Genomic DNA, 15831 nt, shown 5'->3' with positions numbered 1-15831 from the left:
CCACGCATACTCGTACCACTTGTGCTAGTACTCGGTACAAATCAACAGGGATAATTCCCCTGCAAGGTGTTGTATCAAACACTCAATTCTTCCGCATCAGAGGCACATTACCTGTTATCACAGAGAACGGCGATGGTCGAGTCACATTCGCTGGCATCATCAAGGAAAATCCAGCCGGCGACCGCAGCTTTCCACTTACAAAAATCGGTCAAAGCTTCCTTGGGTATTTGGTAGAATACCCAAAGCAGAATTTCATGTCTATTTTAGAGGTAAATGGGTATCGAATAAAGAGGACATTGATAATATACACGCGCGGCATTCCGCCGATTCACTCTGTAACCCGGCAAGTCAGGTAAGGGTTTCCTTCAGGCTGGAATCTGCGCCGTTTCCAAAGGAGGATACTCTGGGACATGCCATTTCAACGTCTCACCGCCGAACATACCAACCCTCTCATCAAGCCGGAGGTACGCTGCCAACCTTGCGAGCAAATGCAGAAGCCAGATTCCGGGTCTCGATCTGGGAAAGAGCAGAAATCCAACTCTCTCGGTACCGCCGTGTGTTGACGTGGCTATGGGCCGGAACTTTTCCTCGTAATTCTGCGCCGCCTGCACCACAGCTGTTGTCGGCAATGACATGTCTTTCTCGTATTGGGTTGCAATCTCTCCTGCCAGGATATACGACCCTACGAGACCCCACGTACTCCCGAGACCGCCAGCCGTCTGGCAGTGCGCCGAGTCGCCGACCAGCACCACTCGACCTTTCGACCAGGACCCCTCGGGAAGTCGGACCTCCTCGAACGGTGTGCAGTAAAAGTCATCTGCCTCTGGGGAATGTCGCAATGCGTCCGTGAATCGATCACACTCCCATCCACCCCCCTGATACAGATCGGCCCATACCTTCCTGAGCTCCGCTGGACTCCCAGATTGATACGCCGCCTCGAGCCCGGCGTCTTTGCCATACATAAGCATGTACACGCGAGTCAGACCTGGGCGGTCCTTTCTCGTCCCAACGATGTGGGCCACTCGGCCGGGCAAATGGCAGAACGTCGCCCGGTCCGAGTCTCTCACCTTCGATGGGATGCTGAAATACCCAATATGACCGCCGAGAGGATAGCGCGGGTCTGGAGCCTCCGGACCCAGCATTATCTTGCGTGTTCTCGAACCGGATCCATCGGTGCCGACAACAAGATCAAAGTCCTCCTTGCGACCGTCTCGGAAGCTCACGTGGACCTTGCCGTTGGGATTGCTCTCTTCATCCTGGGTGAAGCTGTCGACGGTGATACTGAACAGGTGCTTCACGTTTTGCCGTCCCTCGGTGAGTCCGTACAGGATCTGAACCAGATCGCCGCGCAGAATCTCATATTCGGACGTGAAACTCTGCCTCCCGGAACCGTCACGGGTGGCCGGGAAGAATGCCTTGGTTCGACCGTGTACGTCAATGAGCTGCGTGCCTGGTTCGTGGACGGACGCCGCTCGCACGGCGTCTTCGATGCCCATCTTCTTCATCATGGGCACGGCGTGTGCGCGAATATCCACCTGTTGGCCCCTGGCTCGCATCTGGGGAGAGCGCTCGATGAGGGTGATGTTGGCGCCGATTCGTGACAACCAGTAGGCGAGAGCAGGGCCTGAAATCCCTCCGCCAATGATAAGGACTTTCAAGGGCGCCATGGCGGTTTCCGCTGTCGTTTGTTTGCTAGGAGGGATGGCCAGGGTGCCAAGTATAACATCGAATAGTGGTCACTATCAACACATGGAGAATGAAAAGCGTCGTTAGGTCTCTTCTACCTGTATCCCGGGGAACTGGAGAAGCATATATTGGAGAAAGACGTTTTTCAGTTGTCTGCCTGCTCGTCTTTCTCCTTTTGACAGCTTTCGCGGTGATAAAACTTTCGGGGTTGGCCGAAATCGGCCTTCCCTTGTCCGCGGGTTGCGAGGTCCGAGTTCATACCTCCCGGGATGCTACGCATGCGAAATGCCTGTGTCACTCTAATCTCCGTCAAAAACTATGCTATGAGCAGCTTCCAGGCTTCGTGATCAGGTATAGGGACATGTGCGAGTTCAATATGTTGCAGCCTTTTAGTAGGGTTCTTAATTCCGCCCACTCTCCTGACCCCACCCTCACGATTTCATCGCTGGTATCAATACAGATCTTACCTCTGGCACCAGGAAAACCTCTGGTGCCAGAAACACAGAAGGGAATGGATAGCAGGGTTATTAGATCCCACATCTTTTAGTATTAATCGTCTCATTTTCCCCGTACAGCATATCCCACTAAACGAACCCTGTGCGCTGGGTACAGTCGTTCAAACTGAAGGAAAGCCAGATCTTTCAACCTTCAAAATTGAATGCAAAACGACTCCAGCTTCTGATCTTCCCGCCGCGCCTCCAAAATAGCAAGGGAAACGGTATCAGCACAACGCATATTATGCCGAGCAGGGTAGTGGCCCAATCAACGCTCATCGACATGTACATGTTGGAGGTGAAATGAGGGAAGGATGCCGCGATGATGAAGCGGATGAAGGTGTTGACAGCGAGAGCGCTGTTAGCGTTCCTAGCGTAGACGTCGATCAGGTATACGACGCCGGTCATGAAGATCAAGATGATTCCGGCCCCAATGAAGAGGCCGGAAAGAACCTGTGCTGCCCAAGGTATTGACGGGTCCGATGTCCAAGCGAACCAGAATAGACCTGGAGAGTTTCGAGATTAATTATCCCCGCTATCAATGTTGGGGATAAGAGAGTCAACTCATCTCACCGATTGGAAGAACGAAAGATCCCGCAATCATGGGCGGCAGCCGATCCTCAGGCGTTGGTTGCCTAGCTGTGTCGGAAATACGTCTCGCGTACCAAGTCTTGGTGAAAGCCGCAATAGCGAGGCACCCAGCTACCACGCCAGCGAAGATACATATGAAAGGCAGGCTTCCAACTGTAGGAGACCAACCCCTTCTGACCTCGAAGGATATTGGGTATGCCTCAAAGGTCAATAAAAGGATGCCATAGACCAAAGCCATGTATATTGTCACGGCGATAAGCTGAGGCACCTCATATGAGTAGCATGCTCAGTCAGGGCAGAGAATGACAATTGAGAACTCACAATTGGCTCGAGTGCTATCATATGCAGAGGCTTGGTCAGGTATTTGTTCAGGAGAGTCCTGAAGTCAAGCGGATATTCTTCAGCCTTTGCATGTAAGGCCCAGTTCCTGGTCACATATCGTCTCTCCTTGGCCCTCCTGCGGAGAAGAACCGGTTCGAAGGTTTCGGGTGTGATGACAGCGGCCGGGAGTCCAAAGGCCACAGTCATCAGAAGGGTGATCCATATCGTCCATCGCCAGCCGAGAGAGGACTGCGTGATAAAGCTCCCTATAATAGGACCAGCAGCAGGGCCCAGGAAAGCCGCGCCGGCAAAGACTGCTGCAGCGACACCTAGGCTGATCGGCTCCATGAAGTCGACGTACATGCCTCCAAGGATAGCGACAGGGGCAGACCCGAACACGCCGCCGGAGAAGCGGCAGATGAACAGAGTTTGGAGATCGTGTGCTACCGCTACAGGAATCTGGAAGATGGCAAAAGTGGCCATTCCTGCAAAAAGGGGAGCTTTGCGACCATAGATCTCTGACAGCGGACCCCATACCAGCGGGCCTGTTGGTTGCTTAGCCTTTGCTTGAACCGCAGCCTTAGTGTTTGCCTAAGGGAGGGATACCGAAAGCAAATCCCAGCACGTATAGTGATAGCCCTAGGATCATGACATCCTCCGCAACTCTGAATTCGGCAGCCGTTGCGGAATAAGTGGTCGCGAAGACGCTGCTGGCAAAGGTGACACAGAATGTCATCAGACCGGTGATGAGGACAATGCACCATTTTCGCACCGGAGACATGTTCTTGGGGTTATAGGGGTCTTCAGGACCGTCCCAGTTGACCAGTATAGAAGGATCATCGGTCCCGTTCAGGGCACCCTCTTCATTCCCTTGCACCGGAACGTTGCATTTAGGGCAGAGGACGAGCTCTTGCTCTATCTTTTGAGATTTGTCGTCTGTGTCACTTGATGAAATCTGAGGATCAGCTTCTTCGCGTCGGTAGCTTCTTTTCGTCATGATGAACTGCGGATACTGTGCTGTTAATCAACAACCTCAAGCTTGGAGAGACCTAGAAGTTTAGTGTTTGCGCAACTATAGTCATAAGCCCTCAATTCGCAGTTTAGCAGTCCTTTCTTATAAATTAAAAGGCGAGGAGCAGTAGCGACAGCTCTGCGGTTTAGGTCAGTACCAAACATTATGATGCCATCCATAACGTTATGTCACAATTGTTTTTGACATGATGACTCAGACAAGACCGCTGCTCGGTATAGCACAGATTGCGAACCCAGACTGAGAGCATTGTGGGAACCATGCTATGGCATCAGTGGAGGTGAGGTGAGTGTCCTGTCCAGGACAGGATCGAAGTTAATATGAAAGTACCTTGTGGGCAAGTTTTGGAGTTTGCCGTGGAGTCGGTAGGTCGGAAACGGAGATGGAAAAGTATTTCTCCGTGAAGCTCAAAGGTCTTGGCGTTTGTCCCTTGGCCTTGCAGACCTACTAAGAGAAACTAGTGTTGCTAGTAGCAACTAAAATCTATTTCTTGGTACTACTATGTCGTATGTACTCACGTATTATTTAATAAAATATATCCTCTGGTAGCTTTCAGTAGCCACTGGTATCTCGTCTCACTCAGGTTAACATTTCATTTCATAGATTGTAATTTTCAAGAATTTGACTGCGCCACACTAACAATGGGAACCGACCAATTCTACAAAGTGGAACTGACTAACTCCGCTGTACTGGGTATGCCCGGCGTATAAGAACGTACGGCGCCCTCCCATTCCGCTCTAACGCCAAAAGGAACTCGGTACGGCTCCACAAAGCCCAGAATAATCTCCACTCTCTGGCAAACGTCACTCACCCATGTTTTCTGCAACTAACGATATGCATCGAGACTCCCTGTTCGAAAGCTCTCGATGTATTGTGTAAGAAGATCATGTTGTCTCTGGTTTGCTACGTGTGGAACAGCTGCTTCAAAATCTGCGCAGATTTTTGACATTGCAGCATGGTCTCCTGCGACGGTTCGGACATCTGCTTTCAAGTCACTGCTCGGGAGATAATTAACGACGAACGTGTCCGCAGAAGTTAGGATGATCTCGAATGCGAGTCTTGATCCAGTGGTGATCTTCGGGATTCGAGTATTTTCTGGTTTACTTGAGAGTTGGCTCATCAGCATGGAAATAGCAGAATTCTCAGACTCTGTGATCGGCGCTTCTCTAGGATAAAGGTTGGATTGGTTCTTGTCGTCGGGAAAACTAAGACTGAATAGCGGTATTGACAGCATTGGGTCAATTACCTTCTGTATGGTAGTGTCTGCGTCGATTGAGATACTCGCCATTTTCCGGAGCGAGGCAGCAGATACGGACGGGACAACCTTACGATGGCCCTCTCTCTATGTTGAGTTAGTGGGTTTTCCTGCCTTGTGTAACTCGAGGATGAAATCAAGGATCCCTGTGCCTTCAAAGAACGTGCTTGGAATTATTCAAGCTCTGAGAGTCGTTGATTCAAGGTATCGACGATGAAGACTCTGACGAAACTCAAGATTTTAAGAGACCAGACTGAAGTTTATCTCAGAAGAAAAATCTTGATATGGCCGATGGTAGTACTGAGGATGCCTACGACCGCCATATCCCAATTGTTTGGAGAGAGTCTGACGAGACCAGCGAGCGTCGTCATGTATCTGCCATAGACTGGCTGAAGTCGGGCTCACCGCGGAAGTGAGCTGCCTAGAGTTGTGCTCATATCTTTGCGTTGTAGGCAGTTGGCGCCAGGGGGACCTGATTCCGACTTTCAGCGAACTTCGGAGAGGTGAGACGTTCCTTCGCCGCCGGACTAACCCCAGTCTTGGTTCATTCACTTTCCTTTGCATTACCAAGCTCCTGCCTCTGGGCACTGCTGGCGGAGGGCTTCAACTATCTCTAGCAAGAAAGCTTTGGGAGTTGAGGCTGCATCGCCCTCAAACGATCCGTCGAGACATTTCAGCATGGCATCCCGGTAATCGATGCCCATGCTATGTGCTATCCGCTTCTGGTTGCTTGCCTTACAAAGCTCTCTTCGAAACTGGGTGGCATCATGAGTCCACAAAGAGAAGGCAGGTCTCCAGGTTGCAATTTCAAACAGAAGCACGCCCAAGCTATAGATGTCGAAGGCTTTGTGGTAGCCCTCTTGCGGCTGTCCCTGAGCTAAGGGGTGTCTGTAGACGTTGAAGCGTTCACTGTGCTCGAGCTTTTCCGAAAACTCGTCTGGCTTGTCTGGCCGTGCATAGGCGAAGCCACAAAGATATGGTCGACTCCATCGAGTGTCGCCTTCCTTGTGAGCAAAAAGCACATTGTGGCTCCTGATGCCCTTGTGTAGCCATCCAATGGTCAGTAAGATTGAGAGTGTCATTGCCAGCTGGTAAGCAAGCTGATATCGTTGATGAAGCGTTGGTAATCGTTCTGGGGGTGGCTTGTTCAACAGCTTGTTGAGAGATAGTACACCTTCGGAGCCCGATGCAGGGGACTCAAAGACGAAGCCATATCTCTTATTCGCAATGTCGTCAAAGTACCCTTTACAGTGCAACGTCATCAATTCATCAGGCTTCGGAGTTGCATGAAGCATCTCTGCCAGAATATCGTTCCGCCCCATCAAGCGGATGGCATCCTGACCTTGAAGCACCCGGTAGTCCTTCCATTCGACCATGACCGGACGATCACCATCCTTTCCCCAGCTACGGCCACCGGCTGTTCCTTCCTCAATCTCGAGGTTCGCTGGCATAGGGTAACCGCCAAGGCTTTTTCCTGCGAAATCTTTTTGAAATCTAGCAATTCGTTTCTCGAGATCTTGCTCTAGCGTCTTCTGAAGACTGCGAAGTGCGATTGTTCGCTGCACAAAATGCTGCGTTTCTCTCCCTCCCAACACGCCGCCGATGCGGGACATTTGCAAGCGCTCTTTCTGCTTCCGCCTTCTCACCACCCACCCAATGCATACGATCCCGAAGCGAGACGGGCTTGCCGATATTCTTCAACGCGTGTACAGACTCAATTTTGTCAAGCTCAGACTTGACGGCCCGAAGCGTGCTCTGCGTTGTCGTCTCATGCGCTTTCAAGACTCGAAGTTTACCCAATGACACCGCTTCCCCATGTTCTCTATATCCAAACCAGTCCCTTTGCCAGCTGTCGAGGATATCCCGCTGGAGCAGTAATTGGGTTGCCAGAAATGCGGTATCATCTTCCAATCCGAAAGCTTGTGCACATATATCGATCCCCGCCTTGATCGTATGGATCAGATCAAGCGTACCTGAGAATGCGCCAAGGCTTAGCCCAGCAACGCCGAGCTGTCCTGAGAGCAGGGCAGAATCCATAGAGAGGACAAACGCACTGCCCACACACGAGAAAGGTTGGCAAGAACAACCTATACATCTCTTCACCTAGGCGTGAGGTTGCCGACCTTGAATGCGGGGCCCTGAAGACACTGCAGCTTACCCCGCACTCTCAATAACCAGCCTTGGACTCATCGAATGCTAACGTTCTCGATCGTTAACATCGACTATTGTGTCTGGGCAAAGATGAGCACTTTCTGGGATGAACCTGTGGCGCCATCGGTGGTCGGCGTCTCCGCGCTACCCGGCTCTCCGCTTCAGCCTCGCCCTCCACGATGTCGCGGCTTCCTGGAATTCCTAGCATTTTTTTTCTCAACACCAGAACCTCATTGGCGCGGCCTACACCCCGTACTAACCAACGCCTCCTCACATTTCACGGACGTCAGCATGGGAGGCGTCTCCTTCGATGTTCGAAGAGTCAGGACTTCAGCTTTCCCACTTCGCCTGAATGAGGCGGTGATGAAAGACCGCGAATACTTGGTGGTGAAGCAACCTCGTCCATCGGGCGCCAGCATATGCGTTGAGACATTTGATGAAATTGCGACGGAGTTTGCCATTCTATCACACGAAGGAATCAAAAGTCACCCAAACATAATCGACCTATGTGGTGTAATCTGGCATAACTTTGGTACACCTGAATCTCCGCGAATTGCTCCTGCCTTGGTGTTGGAGTTTGCCGACTTTGGCACTCTCAGCTCTTACCAGGCTCGTGGTTTGGGTCATTCCCCCATTGACAAGTTCGACATTTGCGACGATGTTGCTCAAGGGCTTTACTATCTACACGGATGCGGCGTTGTTCACGGTGACCTGAAGGCCTCAAATGTCCTGATGTGCAGGCATCCGCAGCGATCTTTTGTGGCTAAGCTTTCAGATTTTGGCTTCGCTCTCTCCTTGGACGACGAAGTACCCAGGCTCATCGGCTTTACACAATACCTCGAAGCGCCGGAGACCCACAGCCCTTTACAATCAAAATTTCTTGTCCAACTCGACGTATATTCGTACGGGCTATTGGTACACTCCGTTCTAAAAAATGGGGCACAGTATTACGATGTCATGCCTGAAGGTGGTCGCCGGGACCCAATTGACAAGATGAAGACGTCCAATCTACTTCCCAGTATATTACAAATGAATCTGCTGAAGAGCGAAAAGTGTCTCTTGCTCATATTCTGCAAGATTATCGCATACTGCCTACGAGCGGACCCAAGCGAGCGCTTTGGAGGCATTGCCCAGATTTTAAGTCACCTCAGGTTGGCAAATCCACGAGATCTGGATCCGTCGTTGCATGTTGGTGAGGACATGTACAAGTCAGTCCGTTTTCCGGTTGAGATGTATCAGAAACGCAAAGGGCTGTTGAGAACAGCCTTCGAGCAACGGCTCGCAAGCTATTTTGAGGCTGTCAAAGATCCCATTCCCATGATTGAGGTTCTCAAGACTATGTACACAGCTAGAATGAATCTTGAAATTGATATGGTCATATCGAAACCAAGCGCATCAGATGTTACTCATTATGACTGCCGACCGGGATTGGATCTTACCTTGTGGAGGTTTATTGAAGCATTGTCGCCTCCCCACTTGGAGAACCAGTCGGACAGCCAGGCATCCCTTCCAACCGAATTCTTGTAAGTGGGTCTAATATACCCGTCAATCGCTCACTTTAGATAGGGCTACGATACCACCAGGGTCACGAGTCTCGCTCGAACAGCAACAGTCAGCCGATGTGAGTATCACTTCCCTGTTATGCACTTGCACTCAAGGCAATGCAGCTTTCCGAGCATGACAAAACCCTGAAGAAGCTGCCAGCACCTGTTCAACTGTTCATCGTTCAGGAACTGCATCGATGGAGAAACTATGAAGACAATTCTGCCCATAAATCATTCGCATTGTTTAACTTGGGTTATTGTTACATCGACGGAGTTGGCACTATTGTGGATGTTGATCACGGGATAGAGCTGATAGAGCAGTCGGCTCGATTAGGCTGCGTGCCAGCTCGAAAGTTCGTCCTTGGACTGTACGCAGCTGATGGACAATTGCCTGATCTTGAACAGGCAGATCTGTTTGAATGGTGCAAAACTACAGCCCAAAAGTATCACAGACTACCACCGAGGGTGTGGAGCTTACTCACATGGGAAGCCAAGGGACGCTTACGAACGGAGCTGATGTCGGATCGAAGCGCCCAACCTACCAATTCGCCGGAAGTGAACACCTCTGAAGGCGCGCAGATGTCCCCGGCCATAGAGTTCGAGCTGGCCTCACTCAGTGAGAGGGTCGATTTGCTGCAGGAACTCCTCCATGCGCATCCTATGCTTGTTGAGACAAGGAATGCTTACGGCCAGACGCTGTTGATTCGAGCTTGCCAGTCAGGGAATCTCGAAGCTGCATTGGCTCTGATACAACATGGCGCAGATGTGAATGCTGTTGACAATAACGGGTTTGTGCCCCTCCATTGGCTGATAATGTTTTCCAAAAACGAACAGGAGTCCTTTGTGAACGCTCTCGCGAACAGACACATCCAGACGGATTCTTCAGGGACATGGCCGCGGTCGGAGGGTGCACCGTACAATCTGCGAGGCGGGCCCCTAGTCGATGGGGTTCCTCTGCGCTGGGCAATCGCAATCGGCGACCTTCATGCAGCTGACTTAATTGTCTCACTGGGAGCAGACCCGGTTCGGTCCACGCCTCATTTGATCTCCCCCTTGGACTACGCATGCAGAGAATGTGATGTCGCCATCGTGCAAAGACTGCTCGACGAACCCGACATACGGAAAGCTGCGCGAGATTATCGCCCACTGCCGGGAGACGACCACTCAATAATCGTGAATGCTCTATTCTGGGTACTGTGCGGCGGCTCGAGATTCGCGCGATTGGCAAGGCAAGGTCGAGAGTATCAGATCAAGGCTGATCAAACGATTAAATGCCTTGTCGAAGCTTGCGTGTCGTGCGAGGCTGTCCTGCTCACCGGACCATTGAAGATGTCAGCTCCATTCGCCACCGCCTATCACCACTGCAACGCCGATTTCATGCGATCTGGGCTGGCTAACGGATTTCTTCCTTATGTCAACTCAACTTTCGGTTCAGCATCGGATGGAGGACCAGCCATGGCACTAACCATAGCACACAGAGATCGTGATATGTTCAGCTATCTCCTTGAGGCAGGCGCATCAGTGACATGGCGCAATATGAGCAAGCTAGGCCCGCTCAGTCTCGTCGGGAAAGAGCTGGATGACCCTTGGTTTGCTGAGCAACTGCTGCAGAAAGGCGTTCCTTTAGACGACGAGGAATGTCCTCCGACGGCATTTTGTCTAGCTGTCTTCTGCGGCAATCTCAAGGTGGCGAAATATCTCTGGGATAAAGGCGCCAACAGAGACATCATGGGTCCTGACATGACAGTGCTCGGTGAATTGATTGGTCTGCGGACTGCAAACGCTGCTGAGCGCATTAAATTTGTCCTTGATCTGCCAGATCGCCATGGCTCCGACGGATTCATAGTCTTCCGCCCGCCAGGCCGAAATGAAGGAATTTCCGCCCTCCACATTGCCTGCTCTCCTCATTTTGCCCCTGCCACTTTTTCGGAGGATCCCGAATCAGCAGAAACCTGCCGGCTGACGATTTCGCTTCTCCTGCAGAAGTATAAAGGTGCACAGTACGTGAACAGCACACTAGCGCCACATCACAGCGTACCGCTAGGCCTTGCCATTGAAGCAGGTAACCACCATGCAGTGCGTCTTCTGATCGAGGCTGGCGCCGACCCTAACGCGAGGGACGGGTACGGGCGAACGCCCCTGGATAAGCTCTACTGGCGCTACTACTTTCCCGAGACGCTAGGCGTTCTCAAGAGCGTACGGGACGACAGGCGCAAGCTGGCGGAGAGGTTGGGATTTGTGAACCAGAATACGTCAGAGATCTTGAGCCTCTTGACGTCCTATAAGGCGAAGGTCAATACCTTTCGATTCCCGGCCTGGTCCCAGGGAGATAATGGGTACAGGTCGACCGAGTGGGTTGAGTTCAGGCTCAACAAGATTGCCGAGCACCTGCAAATTGTTTCAACGAAGCCAGTATGAGGAAACGTGCCAGTGTGGGGCAAAGCTCCTATTACTATTCTGGAGAAGTCAATGCGGTCGCTTGAAGAGACAGACAGGTGGAAGGCTGCAGAGATCAGGTAGAAGGTTCCGAGACACCTAGCACTGTATTCTGTGAGCGAAGCAATGGCACAAGCGCTCTGTTCTGTTTACTTGACCTGCGCTGTGCGTGTGCTTGACTATTGAGAAACCTACTAGCACTACCCATAATACCAGCCAACCACCACCACCACCAAAGCCACTACGTTTAAAGGTATCTCGGTGCCCAGAGCAACCGCCGCACCCTATTACACCGGCAGGCCCAATGCTGAAAGGAAATTTAGGTAGCAGCGTAAGGCCAGGGAACTTCATAGGTTCCTGACGCCCGCCTAAAATTGATACCTAGCCGAGAGGCAAGTGTAGCCGATTACTATGTGGCCTGATTTAGCCCCTGGTGTGCTGCTCAGGGAGTACTCAGGGAGCGCTTAGTGATGTTCAGCCAAAGGCTCAGTTAATGCTCAGGTTAAAGCGGCCTTTGCTCACCCACTAGGATCAAACCGTATAATATGGCAGTTAGGTTTTTCGTTCTGGAGTAATTCAGGTTTGCTGGATTGGATAGGTTAGATACGTCTTGGCACTGCGGCAAGATGTCACCTATCGGACTCGCCGAGTACTTAAACCCTCGCTGTCACTTCAGATATTAATACTATTGCCAAAGTAGTGATACCCGAAACAGGCATCGCCCAAAACCGGCGCCTTCAGGTGATTGGTCAAAATATACGCTCGGCCTTTTACTGGCCAGCCTTCCCGCCCAGCGCTATCATACCGTTCTGCTCAGCTTCTTGACCACGACATTCACTCGCCAAGGTCGACACTCGTTCTGGCACTTGCAACGTTAAGAACACGTACAAACACACCTGTCTATTATGGCTCGACCCACGACCACATCCGCGCCATTGAAGGCAACCCTCCATGATCTCTGGCGTTCAGGCCTTTGGTGATGAATGCTTGCCCTGAATGACTGCACGCCGCACCAGTGCAGACAAACTTAGCCTGCATAGATATCAACGAGCAATTTCTCATGAGTTCGATCTGAAGGAACTCATCTTGTGACATCCTCCGAAAGCTTTCCTGCATAATGACCGCCTAGGAGAAATCACTGAAGACGAAGAACTTCGCGTCGTCCATGTCGGGGGATAAATCTAAGCTTCGATCTGGGGTTTAAGGCTCCTGGTCCAGTGGTCAAGTATAGAATACGCCCATGGCTTGTCCAACAACCTCCATTAAGCCAGCTAGGGACGGGCAACTGCCGATGCAATCGCTAGGCAGAACCCACACAATATCTGACAGAGTGACCAGGGTTTGAAACACGGGCACGAAGAAATAGCTGCGGTCCAGAATTTCGAGAGGTCAAAAATACCCACAGGCTGGAGTGCCACGGCTAAACAGCAACAACTTAAAGGCTCAAGAGGCGCACACACCAACCTGCCTATGCAGATTGACTAAACTCTGAACGGGGAACCCTACGCCGAAGGATAATACCGATCGCGGAAGTCCCTGGAACAAATTAGTAGATACAAAGAAAATCCGCTCAAATGGCCAGCTCCAGCTCCGGCACCAGCCACACCAAACTGCCATGGAAAGCACCTTGATGTATTAGAATGTGACATTGAATGAATGAATAGATAAACAAGGGGTTGATCGTATCCATTTAGGGCCTTCTATGAGAGACAGTTAAGATACTCAATGCTGCTGCGCTCCAGTTAGTCTGTTTTCTTTACAACAAATGGCCACCAAACCGGCTATGGTATGCTCAGCATCGAGTGGCGCGAAGTGAAGGCTTTCAAAGACATGCAGGGACAGGGAGGATATGCATGGCCCTATCCAAGAGGTAGGCCGAAGGAAATCAGAATATGCAAAAAGATGTGGCCTTGAAGATGGCGACTCGGCGAGAGGTGTATTGTATGGTATTGATGTTTTCTTTCGTAGCTGATCTACCTTGTTGATGTTCTCATTGACATGTAACATTGTGTTGATTTCTTCGTCCTGTACTGCTCCTCTTCGATACCACGTCCGTGTCGTCGCAGTGTATCTCGTTGTCGTTTCCCATATGTGGCCGCATCATATTCTGACGAGGCTAATCTCTTAGACATTCCGTTCGACGTAACTCTGAATCATCCCCTCTATCGTAGGTTCGTATTCTACCAGCTTCACGTCCCCACTGTTTTCATCCAGCACAGTGTTGGCCTGCACAAACACTTTGCGGGGTATTTTCTTTTTCAGCACGATAGGCCTCGCTTTCTCTGCCCACCATTCGTCCACATTGGTGATGTCGTCATACAGCTTCTTTCCAGCTTCAAAATCAGCGGTTGACTTGTAGATGTGTAGTTTCTGTAAATAGGCTTCGACTGCAGGTCGTCCGTGAGAAAGGATTTTGTTCCGATCAAGATGGATTTCGAGGTCGTCCGGGTTCTTTATGTCAGCGTTCGGAGATTTGAGCTCGCAGAAATTTTCGCCGCCATCCATGAACGTGCGGAGGATGGAGAAGCGAGCTTGCATGTGGGCTTGGCCCCATTTCCGAGACTTTGGGTCCCAAAATTCTAATGCCGCCACTCCGGCACGTGCCATTTGGAGATACGCCGCGTACAGGACGTCTCCAGCTTCATTGCTGATGTCTTCCTTGCCGTCACCGAATCCAAATATTTCGAGAATCCCAAAGTCGCAGGAGAGAGCCATGGCAACGCATTCGGCGCGGCACTCTTCGTACGACGAAGCAATTGAACCAAAGACGCTGGACCAGGTTTGACCGGGCTTGTAGTATGAGAGGATTGGCTTCTTCGTGATGGGGCTCATGGGTGGATGCTTGATGTCGAAGTTGTACTCGCCAGGAGCCGTTTCCTGGAGTAACTTGCCGCAACCGTGACCCAGAAGCTCGTGAATGCCGACCTGGATTTCAAAAGCAGGGTCACGGTACTTACGGAAGAGCTGGTCATCTTCTTTCCGAATGAACTGGATCGGCTCATTGGGAGCTTTGGCGCTAAGGACGTTTCCAAGGCTCACATTCTTGAAACCCTCGTTCTGCCTGATGAAATCATAGTTCGGAATGTTGATGCCTGCCGGTATGCCGCTACCAGCGAAGGTCAGGACCTCCAAAGAAGTAAAATCCGGGCTCAAGAACTTGTCTTTCTCGAATTCCTTGCTCCACGGTAGCTTCGGAATCATGCTTGGTGCTGCGTCGACAAGTTTGCCAAAAGCACGTGTCCTTTCTTGGTTCACCATAGCAACGAAACCTTCCCATTCACCACGAACGCCTTGAGGGTCCCGATAAGTCTCGACGAATCCTATGTCAGTCTCAACCATGGGCTTTTTGTTTTTGATCCAGTAACGCTGCGATTCCACAAATCCTTGAATGCTGCCAGTTCCAAACGACCTGGCATACTCGTCAAGCATCTTTTCCTCAACCTCATTGGCAGCATCTTTTCTTGCTTTCTTGATTTCGAGGGCGATCTTGGCCATCTCTTCTTGATAATCGCCGAAACGAAGATGTAACTTTTTGTCAGCAAGCTTCCCTGTCAAGTCAATTGATGAGACGTCACCAAGATCACGCTCCGACGCAGGCGGGTTTGAGACCCCAGACGCAATGAGCAACTCGAAATCCCCAGAATCCAGCTTCCGCAGTCTGGTGTTCTCTATCAGCAGTTTCTTCTCTTCGAGCACATCCCCCACAATAGAAATTTCCTCTTTTGTTACGGTTGGTGAATTCGGGTAATATGCTGTCATATGGCCCGCTTCTGGATATCCGAGGTGCATAAGAGCAGCATTCTTGGTCTCATATATCCCTCCTCCCGTCTTTGTGGCTTTTTCATGGAGACTTTTGCACTCATCGTTAACGTCACAGAGCTTCTTCAGGTCTTCGGGTGAAATTCTCGGTATGAATTTAGAGTCCCCAAATCCCTTGTAATTGCCTAAATTTCCTAAGAATTGGGCGGCATACTCGAGCCATAGCGTGATGTCGGAGGACGAGACCGAGGTATCGGTAGAGAGTTTCTTGTAATCGCCAGTGCAAGCGCGATGCAGGGCAAGTATGAGATCGTAGATGGCGGGGGATTCCGGGGACACTTGTGCAAGCGTTACTCGAGTGCCGTGGAAAGAAGCACGACTCAGATGATGAGCATACCGCTTCTGTTTGGGCGACAGAGCAGCGAAGTGGGGGGCGATCTCCAATCTGACGACGGTGGGAGGATTGTCTGCAAGATAGTGCGAACGAAGCGACGGATCCATGTTTGCAGCGGAAGGAGAGAGATTGTACAGTTGTGAGGTAAGCTGGGAGATCCTACGGACAAG

General features: G+C 51.1%; 6 protein-coding genes across 6 annotated transcripts; 1 reads left to right on the top strand and 5 right to left on the bottom strand.

Annotated features, from left to right (window-relative positions):
* Positions 1-365: 365 nt before the first annotated feature.
* On the bottom strand, positions 366-1667 carry A1O5_05551 (uncharacterized protein; the record flags this gene model as incomplete). Its single annotated transcript, XM_007746151.1, has 1 exon — positions 366-1667. The coding sequence occupies one exon, from the start codon at positions 1665-1667 to the stop codon at positions 366-368; it is 1302 nt and encodes a 433-aa protein (XP_007744341.1).
* A 660-nt stretch (positions 1668-2327) lies between these two features.
* Positions 2328-4089, bottom strand: A1O5_05550 (uncharacterized protein; the record flags this gene model as incomplete). Its single annotated transcript, XM_007746150.1, has 4 exons — positions 2328-2686; positions 2754-3030; positions 3093-3637; positions 3699-4089. The coding sequence occupies 4 exons, from the start codon at positions 4087-4089 to the stop codon at positions 2328-2330; spliced, it is 1572 nt and encodes a 523-aa protein (XP_007744340.1).
* Positions 4090-4948: 859 nt separating this feature from the next.
* A1O5_05549 (uncharacterized protein) lies at positions 4949-5410 on the bottom strand (the record flags this gene model as incomplete). Its single annotated transcript, XM_007746149.1, has 1 exon — positions 4949-5410. The coding sequence occupies one exon, from the start codon at positions 5408-5410 to the stop codon at positions 4949-4951; it is 462 nt and encodes a 153-aa protein (XP_007744339.1).
* Positions 5411-5940: 530 nt separating this feature from the next.
* Positions 5941-6990, bottom strand: A1O5_05548 (uncharacterized protein; the record flags this gene model as incomplete). The annotated part of the gene is made up of 1 exon (XM_007746148.1): positions 5941-6990. The coding sequence occupies one exon, from the start codon at positions 6988-6990 to the stop codon at positions 5941-5943; it is 1050 nt and encodes a 349-aa protein (XP_007744338.1).
* An 829-nt stretch (positions 6991-7819) lies between these two features.
* On the top strand, positions 7820-11490 carry A1O5_05547 (serine/threonine protein kinase; the record flags this gene model as incomplete). The annotated part of the gene is made up of 3 exons (XM_007746147.1): positions 7820-9051; positions 9095-9149; positions 9196-11490. The coding sequence occupies 3 exons, from the start codon at positions 7820-7822 to the stop codon at positions 11488-11490; spliced, it is 3582 nt and encodes a 1193-aa protein (XP_007744337.1).
* A 2142-nt stretch (positions 11491-13632) lies between these two features.
* A1O5_05546 (dipeptidyl-peptidase III) lies at positions 13633-15768 on the bottom strand (the record flags this gene model as incomplete). The annotated part of the gene is made up of 1 exon (XM_007746146.1): positions 13633-15768. The coding sequence occupies one exon, from the start codon at positions 15766-15768 to the stop codon at positions 13633-13635; it is 2136 nt and encodes a 711-aa protein (XP_007744336.1).
* Positions 15769-15831: the final 63 nt, after the last annotated feature.

This window comes from Cladophialophora psammophila (genome assembly GCF_000585535.1).
Source record: "Cladophialophora psammophila CBS 110553 chromosome Unknown aczJe-supercont1.7, whole genome shotgun sequence".
In the NCBI taxonomy this organism is placed as follows: Eukaryota; Fungi; Ascomycota; class Eurotiomycetes; order Chaetothyriales; family Herpotrichiellaceae; genus Cladophialophora; species Cladophialophora psammophila.
The sequence above is the reverse complement of the archived record's forward strand: the minus strand, read 5'-3'. Positions and strand labels throughout refer to the sequence as shown.